The sequence below is a fragment of the Lates calcarifer genome, linkage group LG2 (assembly GCF_001640805.2).
Source record: "Lates calcarifer isolate ASB-BC8 linkage group LG2, TLL_Latcal_v3, whole genome shotgun sequence".
Classification (NCBI taxonomy): Eukaryota; Metazoa; Chordata; class Actinopteri; family Centropomidae; genus Lates; species Lates calcarifer.
In genome coordinates, this window is record NC_066834.1 from 26,368,992 (window position 1) to 26,386,922 (window position 17,931).

The 17,931-nt window shown below is 39.1% G+C and overlaps 1 protein-coding gene across 1 annotated transcript; it reads right to left on the reverse strand.

Annotated features, from left to right (window-relative positions):
- Positions 1-304: 304 nt before the first annotated feature.
- LOC108876866 (uncharacterized) lies at positions 305-3,638 on the reverse strand. The gene is made up of 2 exons (XM_018666662.2): positions 2,095-3,638; positions 305-1,461 (listed from the first exon to the last, which is right to left on the reverse strand). Exons 1-2 carry the CDS (start codon positions 2,431-2,433, stop codon positions 1,117-1,119), a joined length of 684 nt encoding a protein of 227 aa, XP_018522178.1. The 5' UTR covers positions 2,434-3,638; the 3' UTR covers positions 305-1,116.
- Between the last annotated feature and the right edge of the window lie 14,293 nt (positions 3,639-17,931).

A 17,931-nucleotide genomic window follows, 5' to 3' on the forward strand; every position in this document is an offset into this window, starting at 1 on the left:
TACATTTCTTACGAGAAAATAGATTCCTGTTTGTTTCCTGTGTCTATCATTACTGCACAGAACAACATCAATTCCTTTTGATTTTGTTGTTTTTCTCTTGTGTGTCTGTGTCTTTAAAGAGTCAGTATGGGAGTAGGAGCAGGTGCCAAATTGTGATCAGATATTTGTGAATGGGGTGATCATTCATGTACATCTGGATCACAGACTGTGTCTATCATGATATCAACACCACGAACAACACATTTTAGCAGCCACACTTTTTTGGAATGTATAAACTTGCAAAAATAATAGGAAACTGTTATTTCAGGAGCAAGAAAATATTTATTTGTAAAATATATACAACAGAATGACTCCATTCAGTAAGATAAAAGGGGAGCTATGAATGCACAGTCAGCGAGCATTGTCTAATTTACAAAAATTATTTGCAATGATTGAGGAAGCATTGACAAGCATCTGCGTATTGCTGTATGAATCTACCGCGTGTGCAATGAATCATCATGAACGCTCTGCATGCCACATCTACGCATTTTCAGCTTTTCATGTGTCCTTTAACGGCATTTTGATTCTAGTTGGGGGGAGGTTTAGGTTTAGTCAGCATAAATGACGTGGCATAAAATGACATGGAAAAAGCAAAAAAAAAAAAAAAGCAGAGATAAAAGTTAATATGTTCTCACCCTGGAACACAGCCACAACCATAACTCAAAAATAACTGTATTCACATTTGCAGTCATTTAAAAATGTTTCAATTAAATTTATCTTGTGAAACTCTGGGTAATGAGAGATAGTACTGTGTACAGGATTTATCTGGCAACAATAACATTGATAATGTTAATGAGTTTAACTATTGTGTAACTGTGGCATCTGTGTGTTTTAACTAGTATGAAATAATCAGCTCCATCCTCTAATTCAAGATTAAATACATGTTGTCTGTTTTTAAACCCAGAGACAAAGCGCTTGATAAATGGTCCACTAGATCTATATTTTGATATATTTTAACAGGGATAGTGCACCAATAATAAATATTAATGAGTCATAACTGTTTAAAAAACAATCTATTTACAAGTTGAATGAATCATAAATCTTACATATGGCAAAACAACCCTTACCCTACCATTTTTATTGCCCTTTGAGCTCTGATGCTTCAAACTCTGCAGCATAAAGCACTTGCTGGAATTTCATCCGCACCTCCATCCTTTTTTTAATGGTAAGCCTCTTCAGTGAGGGCAGAAGGCTGAGCAGAAACAGTTCGTCTTCATCTCTGACAGCTAGGGGATCTGCAGAACTTATCTCAGTTTCTGTGGCTGCTTGCCTTTTTCGTTTAAGAGAGACTCCCACCTCCTGATTGTTGGTTGGACAGGACTCAGCAGGAGAAACACTGGTACTAACGACAGGCAGGGGACCATGCTGCTCCTTCTCATCTTTATCTTTTTCTTTCTCCTTGTTATCTCCACCTCCAGATACCTGTGTGGTAAAAATAATAATAATAATAATAATAATAATAATCATACAGCAACATGTGTACACCTTCTTATGTTAAATATACACATATAGTGGACAATATCATTTTTTGGACTATGAAATATCAACATCTCTCAAAAATCTAATACACATTATGCGCTGCTATTTGTTTCAAGAATGCAAAAATGACATTGGTTACTTCAGTGCTGAAGTTCTGCTTTGATAGACACTCATAGACTGAGGCCCGTTTTGTTATGTTTTGCTGTGTCTCACAAGTTGACTATCGATTTTCCACCAAGTGCTCTTATTTTGAAAACTAAACCCGGATATTCTAAGAGGCAGACGTAATCATCGTCTGTTGTCTCCCTGTAGATTTTCATGCGTATAGCCTGAGAAAAATAAATGTAGTTAGCTTTAGGGATCAATAACTGCGAGTACAGCTATATTATATTGTATATGATAATTACTGAGTAATATTATTACAGTTAGCGTACTATTAGCAATGACTGTGTTTCCGTGGGCCTAACTAACACTAGTTAGCTATTGGCTACTAAGGTACGGTAACTAGCTAAATCTTTTAAAAACAAACTGGTGAATACATTTTAATTAGTACATATCAGACAGGTTAACACACACCTCTTTGGTTTCTCCCATGTTTTTTTCTACTTTGAGTTTGACATAGGCGCTGAGCCAGCCCAGCTGGTTGTAGAGCACCGGGACGGGCCTCTCCACCGTGTTCTCGTCGTCGTCCAGAGGGTCGGTTCTCTTCGCCATTCGCTTCTTCGCTTTGCAGAACTTGTCGCGCAGATTTTTCCATTTCAGCTTCACCTCTTCTTCCGACTTCCCCATGGCGTCTGCGATTTCTTTCCACGACAAGTGCCCCTTAATACTGTCTTTGTAATCCCGCCGTGACTGGTCGTACAGATTCGGGTGTTCACGTATCAGGTCCGCCAGTTTCTTTTCGACTGTGTTCATTTTGTTTTCTGTTTGTTTACTTCACCGCGAAGTCCTTTCGTCGGCAGACGACGACCCAGGTTCGTCTTCCTCTCCACGTTCAAATTGGCAGAAGGAAGTACGAAGCTCCGTACATTCAAAATAAAAGTTACATTATTAGACAAGTTGAATGAACGATCACACTATGTTTGGCAACGTGAATGAAAATAAAATTAAAAATTTCCATTTTCCATTTTATTTACATTTGTTAAGTTGAAATAGATAATATTTCTGGAATGATTAAAGCAGTAGCAGAGGCATATGAATTCAAACAGGGCATCTGTAGGTCTTGAAAAGTCTTTGAGAGCATTCATTCATCAACAAAGGTGTTAAATAGCTTGTGTTTTTGTATGTGATTTTCCAGTATCATTGAGCGAAACCTTTGATGTTATGTCAAATTCATGTGTAAACCTTACTTAATGTTAAATAATCAATTATAGAATTAGAATTAGTGTTACATACAAAACTGTGATATAATGTCAATAAAATCATGCACTTGGTAAATAATTCTAGGCCACATGATCCCCACTGGTTTTCATTGATATCTTCCAAAGTTTGCCTGGTATGACCTATATATAATTACACCCTATGTGGTATTAAAATGGTCTTAAAAAGTCTTTAAATAAGCCTGCAAACAGAAGACTCCTACCACTTTGACTTCTATTCAGCAGTATACTGTGCTTCCTGTGTGCCTGCACTAGATGGCGTATATGCCCTTTACTTTTCACCTCTACATACCCTTTTAATTTCTCTGTAATGAACTCTGTTGAGATGGTTTAATAAACCGGATGCCTTGGTTCTGCACCAGCTTTAAGGACACACATTACTGTCCTAGACATAAAGATAGTTTTAATGGGTTTCTCCTTTGAAAACAAAGTTATGAGGGTAGAAATGATGGTTGTGGCTGAGTGTGTTGGGTTTTCATTGTCCATAATGTTCTGGGATTATAGTATTTTATTCTTTCTTTTCCTTCTTGTGTGTGTCTTTTGGGTTTAAAAATATCTGCATCTATGCTACTGAAACATAGAGGTGGTAAACATACAGAAGAAGTGCTGGTTATGATACAAACTTCATAATTAACATAATTGCTATCAGGTGGTTGATGGCTTTTTAAGTGCATGTTTTGTATAAATAAAGAAAATATCCTTGAAAAATGTAATTGCCAAAACATCATAATAAATCATTTGAGTGGAGTGTGACGTTATATGGTTTATTCTGTGTGTAAACTGCTATCAAGATTGTCCCTCTTATGAAAAACAGAAATGGATTTCATTTGGTGTCACCACTTATATTATGCACATTATATTGGTGTTAACATAATACAATTCTGAAAACAAACATGTAAACAATCTCTGCACTAACCATTCGAGTTGTTTAGATATTTGTGCAGCCTGTTACACTGGAGTTTGGGTCTTTTGGTTTGGGATTACATATGATTATCAAAGGACAGAATTTAAAAGAAGATCTCATTTAAATTGTTTTTAAATGGTAACCACAAGAAGGCTCCTGGCAGGTGTGATGAATACTTACATCGCTGCATCAATTTCATTTACATGTGAAGGCCTCAATACTGAATTGTGACACATCAAACATTGTCTCTGCTGGAGGCAGTCTAAGTGTCACCTGGAAGACTCCTCATGTGGGACAGTGCAGATTACAGGGACAGCAAAATGGATAACACCAATTATGAGGACAACAGCTATTATCATAGGGATGTCACATGCGATCGCACACCCTGTTACAGTGACAATTACAGCACAGCTGTCTAGACTACCTACGGTACATCGGTTCCACAAGAGGTGGCAACCCCTTATTACTGGGATCCGAATAGTCAAGACACCTTCATTTAAAGGGACAATACTGTTTATATAGACAGCATAGGAGATACTCAGATACTACATACAAATTAAGGTTTATTATGGCTTACCCTTTTCATGCTATATACGCAGACAGGGTCCTGAGAGATCTCTGCTGATGTATGCATGTTTGATTTGTTTTTTTTTTGTTTGTTTGTTTTTTTTTTAAGTATAATTACATATTGTGTTTACTAACTGCTGAACTGTTTTGAGAATTAGAAACATGGATGATAGGACAGAAGAAGTTAATAAACCCTCCAACAAAAGTTTCACAAAACAGGCATCCCAGCTTTGAGAAAACTTAAAACAGGCTTTTTCTTTTTTATTTTGGACTTCTGGCAGTATAAGCCAACTAAACCAACTAATATATGAACATTTTCAGCAGGCCAGCATCTCACTCCTGCAGTGACTGTGGCAGACTGCCTATCAGTGTTCCCTTAAGTGGTTTGACTGTTTATCTGGAAAGCCATTTAGAAGAATTTGAAAGTGAAAGCTGCAGATTTCTGTTTATCAGGCGAATAGAATAAAATAGAATCATGTTTATAGTAGCACAGGATGAAATACCAGCTTTGGAAAGATATACTGTTGTCCAGTCTGTTAAAGAGTAACTGCTCCAAGTGGAGACACAAGATGATCCATTTTGATTCAGCCATTCTTGTTTAACTTGGAAGAGATTCAAAAGGTATGTGAAGGTACACTGAATCCTAATGTAATAAAATAACTGGGGTTGTTTGGGATGTCTGATAGAAAAAATAGCTTCATCTGTTGTAGCAGTTGTTTCTAAAACAATAAAGGACTCAGCCTGCAGTTAAGAGGGCACAAAGTTCACTCCAAAACAAACAAGCTCTGACATACCATTTGAACATATCATGCACAGTTTACTAACATGTGCAAGCAGTTACCTAGAGGGAGCCACAGAGACTCAAGCAGGCTGCCCAGCACACCACAACAATGAGTGGGAATCATCTGAAAACAGCACAGAGTTGAAGACCTGTCAGTTGGGTTGACAGTTATGGTAAAACTTTCACATTATAGGAACTCATATGATTAAATGTTGATATTAAGATATTGTTTGATAGAATCTTAATCTTGATATGTGGCAACTCATATCTGCTCTACAACATGTCAGCTGTTTTTCACAATGCTAATTTGATGATAAAGTTTTTCAATTTGCACAGAAGATACACCGTACTTCCAGTGGCACACAGTTTAAGCGCAGTGATTGAGTGTTGGATACCTCGTTCTATGGCGTCCCAATGGCAGTTGTTGTGTCTCGGCCACTTTCCCTGCCAGGGAGTCCAGGAATTTGAACCGTTGACCCTCTGGTCATGAGGTCACTTCTGCAGCCATTTGGCTACTGTCCTCCACAAATGTTTATATTATTTATTCTGTTGCTCACATGTTTGTCATATTTATGGAAATATTCTGTTGTGTAGTGAATCTGTAAAACTTAAGAAAAAGTTTCCATTGAGTTTACAATAACAAGGTCCTGTTTATTCAACACCAAGTGTAATACATGTGTATTTAGCAATTCTGCCACAATCTTAACAAAAAGAGGTTTTGGCTGATGCTGATGTGTTTGTCTGTCTGCCAAGTTATCTGCACTACAGTGAATGACTCAACATCCTAAATTGTTGGCACACACACACACACACACTTTCTCTCTCTCAGCTGCACACACACAAACATATCCTCTGCAGTGTGAGTGACATATTTATCTTCAGAGGAAAGGAGGAGAGAGCAGAGCAAGATACACAGCCTAAAAACAGACACCGATCAGGTAGTCCTAGATAAATCTGGGTGCAAGTGTGAGTCTGTGTTAGTATTTGAGATGAGGCCTAACAGGCTGACCCAGCTAGTGAGTCTGATAATGTGGATCAGTGAAGAAAGCAGAGGTAATATCTTTGAATGGACAGATTCATAAAGAGAGCTGAGACAGCTGGGAAGCCTAAAAGACAGTTTTTGAACCAGTGCTGCTCACACTGTTGCCTTAGTCAGGAATTTCTATCATTCCTGTCCAGACCTGATAATCTATAGACCTTAATATCTGGTGAGAAGGGGAGACATTTTCCAACGCTAGTCCTCCTCTGGTATCTGTTTGTGTGTGTGTGTGTGTGTGTGTGTGTGTGTGTGTGTGTGTGTGTGTGTGTGTGTGTGTGTTGTTGCAGAGCAGCTCTTTCCCAGACCAGTGATAAGTGTCACCTCAGTGGGGGCTTTGACACCTGGGCTGGTGTAAAGGGGGTGGTGGGGGCGTGAGAAGTCTGGGGTTTGCACCTCATTGACGGTAGGAGATGATCCTGTAACTAACCTAATACACACACACATACACACACACACAGTCATACTGGAGATCTATGGCCATGGCGGTGACTTTGCATGGTTTAGCCTATTTAATTATACCTCAGATGATTGCCAACCATTTTCCAGAGCACCTCATACATTTTCACATCTGCAGCCTCTATTTTCCATTCACTGGTGTGTGAAGGTCAGTCTGCAGGCCAGACTTGAGATAAGCAATATACTCAATGAACTTATAGTCCATGTTCTTTTATTACACTTGAACTGAAATACTTTGGCAATGCAGTGGTGAAGAATTTATGGAATTTATAGGAGACAAACAAAAAACATACATAGCTAATGTTTGATTTTGCTGTTTTCAAGGATAATGTAAATTTGGTCCTTTCTTGCTTTAAAAAGCTACACATATGATTGTACACTCTTACATCACAGTATCCTTAAATGCACCAGCAAGGAAAAGAAAACAGCGGGGCATCACCCTGTCATGATAATGTAACTTTTACAAATGAAAATGAATAAACAAGACAAAATACTCCCTCTGATGGGCTGCCCACAGCAAGCAGGTTTCAAATATCTTCAAATTAAGAAATCTAGTTGATTTTCTTACTGAGTGAACTAAATGGAAACTAATAGCTGCCTGGAAGGTAGGAAATCAGTCTGAAACAATTGGTATGCTTTGGAAAATCTTCAGCACACATCCAAACTGCACGAGATTCACAGCTATTGGGCTTCAACATAAAAAACCACTGGAATGATCCTTTCACTGTCATGGCAGCCATTATTTTGTCAAACTGGAATCCCCACTGCCTTTTTCTGACAAACATGCTCACATATTAAATTACCATTTTATACTGATGTAAAAAATGTGACTGTTTTCAGTCGTGTGGTTTATTGTCACATTGTTTCACTGTTTGAGACATCTTTCCAATCCACTGGGGAACCTTATTTGATCACACACCAGCACACACACACACACAAACGCCGCTATGACAGTTAATGGCAGCAGCAGCTTTCAGGGCAGGATAGTCACTATGTGCACCATTAAAAATTAAAAATGTTTTGAAGTGGAATACCTCAGACATGTGTTAAGGCAGGTAAACCACCCACACTCTCACAGCAGGGGGGTGACGAGACTCTATACTACCAATGCACCAATCCTGTCAACTCTCTCTCTCTCTCTCACACACACACACACACATCCTGTTCCTTTTGACAAATACATGCTAAAGAGAGACCAGGACTCATTTGTACTATTTAAAGCTTCTATGAGACTCTCTTCCTTTCTTGTGCTTTCCTCAGCATCTTACTCATCTTCTGGGTGTGACTGTAGTGAGTAATTATGCCTCTCTCATTTACTCTATCTCTTTTTAACACACAGTTATTCTTTACAGTCACACAGATAAGGCAGAGCAACTGACAATGGCCACAAAGGTCAAATCTACATCCACGCAGTTTTTTTCAGGTACTGATTGAAAAGTTCAGACCTAGCTGCACTACATTTCTGTGGGTCCTCTGCAGTCTATTTTGTCACCTCTCGCCCTCAACAATCACTTATATTGCGTGTCAGTACAGCAGATCTCATACCATATCTTTTTCTGTTTCTGACGTCATGCGAATGACAACAGTGATATATTTATCAAATGATTCATGTTCACCATGGTTCACCAACAGTCATTTTAATGACCAAGATGATACATTTTCAAATTTGCCAGCCTAGTTTGGACACAGCCACAGAAGGTCAAAAAGGGTGGTGTGTGTGTGTGTGTGTGTGTGTGTGTGTGTGCGTGTGTGTTTATCAGTCTCTTGCTAAAGGGAAGTGTCTGTGCTTATCAAAGAGCAGGATGAGGTTACATGTACCTGCTGAGAAGCTATCAGCTTTTTTACTGGGCTACACCCCCATCAGACAGAGACGGTGTGTAGTGTGTTTGTGTGTGTTTGTGTGTGTTTGTGTGTGTTGCAGACAGTTATACAACAGAAAGATTTTTCTAAATTAAAAACAAAACTAATTTGACATAATTTTGCTGCTGGGTTTGCAACCAGATTGGACCAGTTTGACAACTCTTTAACTCACAATGTTGTTAAAGAATGGGGAGATTTCTAAATTCATCCAAAGGTTCCCATGTGTTCAGTTGGAAAAAGATGACCTAGTGACACCTGGGTGCACCTCACTGGTGAAATGCAGACATCCTCTCTCTCTCTCTCTCTCTCACTCACTCTCGCTATCTGTTTCTCCTGCTCTCACGTTTTTTTCACAATGATCAAAGCGTTTCCAGTCAGGCATTTACAGCCATGACTGTGATTTACACAGAGGAAGACGCCACTGTGGTGTGACAGGATTTAAAATATCAGCTGACGTGCTACTTTTCCATCTTCTCTCTGAAAATTCTGCAGTTTCAAAGTAGATTTTAGGGTGAAACTGTGATTAATGATTGATTAAGATATCTTGTGTGGTTTGCTCCAGTGACTTCCATGTTCATTACAACCAAGCCTCCTGCTGCCATGTGGACAGGAAGCAGACAGCACTGCCATCAGATACTGGATTTTCTCAGATATCATGTATAGAAATCTTTTAAACTTAGTGTAGTCATGTACAGATAAAGCAAGACAAAGCCACTGTTGCACCTCTGTTTGTTTCTTCTCAGCTTGTATCAGATCTCAGAGATGATGATCAGGGAAAGAAAGTTTGTGCTTCTGTATTTGGATAGTCTCCTCCTTCAAAATTCAGAGATAACACAAAACAAAAATCTATTACTATGTGTTATGTATTGTATAACAGATGGGCTTATGCATAATTTTCCACTGATGCATCCTACTTTACTACAATAAATCTACACATAAATCTACAATAAACAGATTAATTTTATGTGCACATTAAAAATCCCTGCATCATGGGCTCTGACCTTGCTGCACCATTCTCTCTTAATGCATCAATGTGTTGCAAAGGTACAACACATGTCCATGGATGGAAGGTTGGCATATACAGGATGTATACATATATCAGAGCTAACAGCCAAACAGCAAAGACTAGAAGGTATGAAATACATACAAAGAAGAAGAATATGTGACTACAACTTACTGTCACCTTACTGCACATCAAAGCAAATCATCCCACAGGAGCATGAGTGTCCCTGCATTGAGCTCTGGGATTTCCCTGTTATCCTGACCTTTGACCATGACCCTCTTTCCCCAACCTCCCAAACCTGCCGGCTTGTTAACCTGGTCGTCATGCGTGTGACCCATCAGCACTTCAGAGGAAGTCCCAACAGCAAGTCATCTGTGGAGGGTTAAACCGTTACTGAGAGACAGGGAGACAGGGAGAGATATGAATGAGAGTGAGGGAAAGGAAGAAAGAGAGGCACAGTCAAAGTGTCATGATTCATGCATTAACACAGGAATGCCATTGAGACGTGGAACAGGCACGGCAGTTTCCAGCAGCAGGGGGGGACAGCACGAGCATGCAACTGATGATCTAGTTAAAGGGAGAATCCACAGCAAAACAAAATCCATGTGTGCTGCTTTTCCTCTGATCTTATAGGGTGTAGAAAAACATAAGACAAAAACATAGAAATACGTCTACAATACTAACATACCAACACAATGAAAATGAATTACTGAGGCACAATTTTTTGCAATCCGTACAAAAACAGAGGTGTAAGCTGACAGAGCCAAGCTAACTGGCTGCTGGTTGTAGCTACGTGCAGTATTTACTGGCTATTTACAGGTATGATTGTGGTATCAATCTTCTCATCTAACTCTCAAAAAGAAAATGAGTAAGTGTATTTTTCCATAAATATTGAACTTGTGGGACTTATATATTTTATTCCATAGTCTCTTAATACAGTACATTTTATTCAATACCATTTATCTGACAGTTGCAGTTATGGGTTACTTTGCAGGACACAGATTTACATGCAGATCTTACAATAAGCTCAGTAATAACTGACTCTGGATAACCCTACTTTGAATATCTACTAAATTGTGTCAAAGCACCAATGATTTAAAATTACTTTTACTTTTACCACTTTTACTGATACTGGAAGTACAATGCTTAATTCTACACTATATATTGCCAATTTTTTAGATACAGGTTTGAGTGATTTTTCCACCGCTGCTAAAATTTACTAGGCAGCACACTTTGAGTATACTCACTCGCATACATTATGAAATACAATTGTGGGAGCAAGAAGCCGCAGACATCTGTGAAGATGACTGTCTCACAGCAAGAGACAAAACAATGAATGTTTTTTTCATCATTAGGATGAACACAAAATAGCTGCAGATGGGAGTGCTCACTGTGTCAACGCACACTGCACGCACACTGTGGCTGCTCACTGTTTAAAGAATTTCACAAAAACAAAGTAAACAGGTAGAACTGAGGACCTAAAATTAAAATGTGTAAAGAAGTAGGATCCGACTGCACTGTGTGTGAGTGTGTTTGTGCGTCTGCAGTGGTTTGAATGTTATAACGTGTGTATTTGTGGGTTCAGTCACCCAACAATATACAGACAGGTACATACAGACAGACATTCCTTTCTTAACCCCGTGAAGAATAAATTATCTCAAACCTCTTTGCTCTGGGCAGAACCAAAGACATGAATATTTATAGTTGTGGGGTAGGAGGACGGACGTCACTGCACGGTTGACAGGAAAGTACAACTGCACTAAATTCCACTGAATCCCACACAGACCTGCTTAATATAGACAGAGGAGAAAGATAAAAGCAGAGAGAAGATGAAGAGAAAGTTGTACAACTGATCTCAGAAAAGAGCAAACAAAAGAAAAGAAGACATCAAGAGAAATTGTGAAAAAATGAAAAAATAAACAGCACAAGTTGGAAAGTGGTCTGGGGCTACAAGAGTTTGCAGCTGAAACGCTCACGATCACACACAACCAGATGTGCTACACAGCTATAGTTTGCATGCTCACATACAGAATGCAGAGAGACGTCTTGGTTAACCATAACTAGTTGACAATACTGTGGTCAGTAATGCTGTGTTTGCTGAATATTTTCTTTGATTCAGTTGTTGTTGCACAATATTACACCCCCACATACACACAGATATATTGTGTTCATTATGTCTGCTCGCATGTTTTTTTTCTGCATCTGTCAACCAAGATAACTTTACAACTGCTCAAAGTCAGAGCCAAGAAACAAAGAGCAGAAGCAATTCAATTCAATTCAATTCAATTTTATTTATATAGCGCTGTATCACAACAACAGTCATCTCAAGGCACTTTTCATATAGAGCAGGTCTAGACCATACTCTTTAAAATAGGTATTTACAGAGAGAGACCCAACAAATCCCACCAAGAGCAAGCACTAGGCGACAGTGGCAAGGAAAAACTTCCTTTTAAGAGGCAGAAACCTCGAGCAGAACCGGACTCAGGGTGGGCGGCCATCTGCCTCGACCGGTTGGGTTAAGAAGGAGAGAGAGGGGGGGGCTTCATGATCAGGCTCCTGAGACACAGTTGTACTTTTAGAGAAGCTGCGACCGTGTGTTCAAAAACACCTGTGTCACTTGATTGGACATAAAAGCCAGGAGTTACCGCATTTTTGTTGTTATTTTGGTGTAGGGCAGATATTTTCATTATCAATTAATGTGGCGATTTGTATCTCTATTACTCAATTCATTATTTGGTCTATAAAAATAATGCCCATTATTTTTTGTTAGAGCTCAAGACGACATTTAAAAATGTCTTGCTTTGTCCACCCAGCAGACCAAAACCCAAAGATAATTTACAATAAAATTCTTACATTTGAAAAACTGGTACTGGCATAAAGTTTGGTATTTTTACTTAAAGGATTACTGAAATTGATCATCAAAACAGTTACAGATTAATTTTCTGTTGGCTGATTTTAATTGAATCAATCCTTTGATGCTTAACCCTAAAATCAACTTCATCTTCTGTGAATCATTCTTCTAAACCAAGTGATTTTCTGGTAATTCTGCAAAATGTCTGCACAAGTTGAGTTAAGCATGTTTCTCTCTCTCTCACACACACACACACACACAGTGAGAGAGAGAGAGAGAGAGAGAGAGAGAGAGAGAGAGAGAGAGAGAGAGAGAAAAGTAAGTTGACCAGGTCTCCATCATCCACATATATTCACATACCCACAAAACAGGCACACAACAGTAATACAGACTATAAAACACACAAGCATGACATGTGATAATTTAAATTATCTATTTGTTTACTGTTGTCTCTGTTGTCGCCAACAACAGAGACAACAGTAAATTCAGTCTTTTTCATTGTTTTCAGTCTAAGGAATCAGGAAACAATTGTCTCTTGTCTCGCTGGGTCAGGAAAACACAGCACAACTCTTCTCAGTGACAACCAATCAGCATTAACACTAATAACAACCGAAGTTTCACTTATGGAAAATGTAATAGTATATTTAAGGCACGTCTGAGTTACTGATAGTGGAGACAGTGGTGAGAGACCAATGAAATCGGAAAGATTTTTTTTAAACCAAGATCATAATTTGGGCTCAAACAAAAAACACCACAACATGGAATGAGCTTCGGCTGCCAAACAACCAGGACGCTCCAGTCAGTCCCACACTGTTAGAGGGGTACCCTGTGTCTGTTGTTTGTTTGTTTTTTCTACATGGATACTGACTGTTACCATGAAATTCTTCATGTTTAATAACTCCACATGTTATAAGTGGATGCTTATTTAACGCCATTACAAATAGGCTTTATTCTTATTCTGGAGTAATACACACTTTAAACTGTTACTTTGTTTTTGTGAAAAATTTGAACTTGAAACTAAAACTATGTTTATACCCAGCAAAACACTGACTTGGGATCCAGACAAACAGTTTATGAAGACAAAATGTTGATTTAAAAGATTTGTTAGAAAAGTATATAATGTGAAATAAGGTTTAAATTTCACATGGTTGCAATATAGCACCATCTCATCATTTGTGTGAGTTATTTTTAAATGACTGGGTGACAGGTTCCTTCATTATGATGAAACTGTGGTTTATTTTATATCAATCCCACTCACACTGTCCTGCTGCTGTAGAGCAGCGGATACTGTAGAACAACAACTGTCAATCAATTCCACCTCTGAGAGTGGTCCCCAACAAATGCACTATTTCCTCCTGTTTGAGTCACATTTGCAAAAAATGATAGTGCCTAGCTGCTTTAAGAAGTTAGAGCTTTTTAAAAAAAAAAAAAAAAAAAAAAAAAAAATCAAACTGTGACTTTGTGATTTACTTTTTAACGTCTTCAGTAGGAACCAGTGGGCATGGAGCCAACAGCCACAGAGACAGGAGATGAACCAGTGGATTGTTGGTTTCTGACCTGTCTGGGGATATATTGACAACACTAAAAATAAAGAATAAATCCAGCTGTATTCTTTAAACACAAAGTAAAATAATATACAATAAAAATACATGCAGTACATACAATAATGCTTAAGAAAACTGGTATTTTGCCATCATCAAGAGAATGGTCACAACTTCTGAGAATAAGCCATTTGGGACCAGACCGCAATGTTGGTGAGTGGGCCGTCTCTGAGCCTTCAATGTTTTTGTGTTTACATTAATGTGTCTGGAGTCAGACAGACATACGCATAAACACACACAGACGCCACAGTGAAAACTCGCTGAAACACAAATTCTGAGTTTACTGTCATGTCTCAGGAAATCAGTGTCACCGATGCCCTGCAGGCAAACAAGCCACAGGGGCCTGTCACTGGTTTCAGCAGGTTCAAATTAAAACACATCTACTGTTTTTACATCTGAAGCTCACAGCAGAAAATAGCTTTTGTTTTCACCAGAGACCAGAACTGAAAAATACTGAAACTACACAGATATTATGTGGTCAGCTGGACTAACACGCTTTGTTTTAATTTTATTGAATACAGTGGAGAGAGATGGGGGATAATGAAAGGAGATAGCAAACACATTAGAGAAGACACACACACACACACACACACACACACACACACACACACACACACAAACTTCTTACAAAAGAAGTGGGGGTCCCATGAGAAGTGTCTCAGAGGAGATGGGCTGACATATGGCCGGCAGACCACTGCACTGGGTGGAGTAGGGTGTGTGAGTGAGTGTAGTGGGTAGGTGGGGCCAATATATATGTGTGTGTGTGTGTGTGTGAGGGTGGGGCTGGTGAATGGTCTGACTGAGGGTGCAGATGAATAGACCAGTGGTTAGAGACAGTTGAAACTCAATATTCATTTTCACTGTTGCCCTGCTGCTGTTTGTTTGTGTGTGTGTGTGTGTGTGTGTGTGTGTGTGTGTGTGTGTGTGTGTGTGTGTGTGTGTGGAGTTGTTACTTGTTTTGTGTTTAGGTGAATTATAAATCAAGTTAATTGTGTAAACATTCTCAACTTCCCCCATCCTATAAATTGTTCTTAACTTTTTTTAAATATCCAAAAAAGAGAGAAAATATTGTGTCATTGTTGATGTGATGAAAGTTAAGGAAACCTATTTAAAGTCTGTAATAACCAGCTTCTCCAGCTTTGTTCATAATAATAATCATCATTGGAAAGGTTTTCTCTACACACCCAAAAAACTAGGAAACAAAACAAAACAAAAAAACAGCAAACTAAGGACTACAGGAGGCATGTGTCAGAGAAGGACATAAAACACTAACAAGCAACAGATTTTCACGCACACTAAAAACGACTTTATTACTCCTTATGTTCAAATTAAGATGAATCTGAATAGAACACAATTTTAAGTTTTAAGTCTGCAGTTTAATCTTCTTTTTTCTCTTTACGTCCTTTCAAACCTTAAAGACTTCTTATATATTCCCATCTTTGTCCATTGATTAAATTGTACAATGTTTTCTTCTTCATTTGTAAATGTTCTGGCTGGGTTAGTAGGTCTCCTGGAGACAATGTCCTCAGTCAGCTACAGTATTAAAAAAAATCAGTGTGAATGTGCAGACCAAAGGAGAAGTGGGATAACGTAGGAGTGGGTCGTCTTGGAGGGTCAACCTCATTTCATCAACATGTGGGAATTCCTCCACTCTGCCAGTCAATTCCTAAACATAAACACATACAAACACACACACACACACACACACACACACACACACACACACACACACAGAGCCAGGGTTGTTTGACGGGCTATTTGACAGAATGGCCTATCGCCATGGTTACAGCAGCACTCCATCAGTCCATTCAAAGAACAGATGGCCGATGTGCAACAGGAGGCATATGTTTCAATGAACACACACACACATTCACACAAGGACAGACACACACCCACGACTCTCTCTGTCTCATTCACACACATACACACACACACACACAAAAACACACACACAAACACACACACGCATGGATGCGCCCCTGCGCAGAGGGAGGGTATTGAACAACCAGCAGCATATGTTCCACTAGTCAGAGAGCATTCATTCAAGGACAGAGAGAGAGCAGAGGAGGAGGGGGAGAAGAGAAGTGGGGGGAGGCTGTGGAGGGGAGAGATGGAGATACGTGAAAGGCAAAAGAGCGAGGGAGGGATGGACAGAGGTGAAAAGAGATTTAAAAAAAGGATGAGAAAAGTGAGGAGGGAGATGATTGGGAGGAGAGGAGGGAGTAGACTGGGAGCTCCCTGCCCACCACTGGAAGCAAACACACTGGCTGCGAGTGCTGATGTTGACACGGTGCTGAAGAGCGAGGCCACACTCTGGTCTTTTGCTGATTGTATAACAACCTTCCAGCTCTATGTTAATGCATTTCTGCATGATGAATTTCAGAGTTTGAACTGGCCACAGAATTCTAATGACTGGAGAATCATTATTTTCAGTCAAACTAATCTGTCGATTTGGTAACAAGTTGGGTAAAAAGTTCTATGGACAGCAGCTGTGGTTACCACAAAACATTTACAGAAGCTCTCAGTACAGTAAACAGGATCAGCTTCCTGTTTACACACTACATTTACATACTCAAGTACTTAAGTACAGTTTTGAGGTACTCGTACTCTACTTGAATCCTGCTACTTTCAACTTCACTTCATTACAGAGGGTAATCTTTTATTTCTCACTGCATTTATCAGATAGCTGTAGTTAATAGTTACTTTTCAGATTGAGATTTTACATTAACAAATGCACTGTTAAAGATTAAACCAGTGGCTCCCAATCCTTTGTGGCTTCTGACCCCTTACAAAAAAGCTGTGTCCAGTTGGGGCCCCCTTGTCCACTTAAAAAAAAAAAAAAAAAAAAAAAAAAAAAAAAGAGGTGATTTTCTCATGGTTTCATTTCAGTAACTGTCTGAAGGCGAAAGAGGCAATCAGCTTCACAAAAAAGCAAAGATAAGAGAAAATGATCCAAATGTGCATCAAAGCTTTGCTTTCTCTTTTTTCCTCTGCCATTACTCACCTCACAACCTCTCAGATTTATCTTTCTGTTTACTGGAGATACGCTTACACAACACTTGTGGATACTGGAGCAGCAGTGGAAAGGAGCTGCTTCATAGCCAGTGTGAAGGATTAATGATGACTGTGTGCAGAATGGCATCAGGTTTAATTTGAAACCTCAAGAGCAAAGTGTCTGAAAGCAAAGCCGTCATTACCAGCTTCAAACTGCAGTAATAAAGCTTAGCGTTTCTCTCTTCTTGGTTGGTGTTTGTTTGGTTTTCTTTCCTTTTCCATTACTGTCTTCCTTTTTTAATCACCTCCCCTCTCTGTGTCCAATTCCACTAACTACATGCTATTAGGCAGAAGTCTGCAGTGTGCTAGGATTGGTTACTTACACACACACACACACACACACACACACAGCAGTCTGGGAGTTGTTCCCTCTGTGTTTTGGCCTCAGCTAAAGAAAGCAGTTTATATTTATAGACTCTGCTGTAAATACAGAAGGGTTATATTTGGTCACTATGGCTCTGTGTATTTTTGGCCGCCTGTGTCACTTTGGTGCGTGCCTCTGTAAAACTGACTAAAACAACTTCAAAATAACAGAGCCATTTCTGTCGCCAAGATTCTTTCTTTGTGTGTGGATACATACACACACAACCACGAAAACAAACAGGCCTTCTTCTTTGCTTGTCTGTCTGAATGCAACAACAGTTGAACTCTTTGAGATACATTTGAAATCATGTCCCGTCTGTGTTCCTGAAGCTGACCCTGTACGTAAGAAAATGAAAACACCAGCTACATAACAACACTGTATCTGAGAGTGCTTGTTAACTTACTAGAACATATGTTATCCACTGTATAATAATAACCATTATCCTCTGTAACAGCTGGTTTGTTGGCAGTTTTCTCATGTGTTAACAAGCGGTGCTGTGGTTGAGCTAAATTGATGTGTCTCACATTTTCTCTAAAATGCTATAATTGGATTGG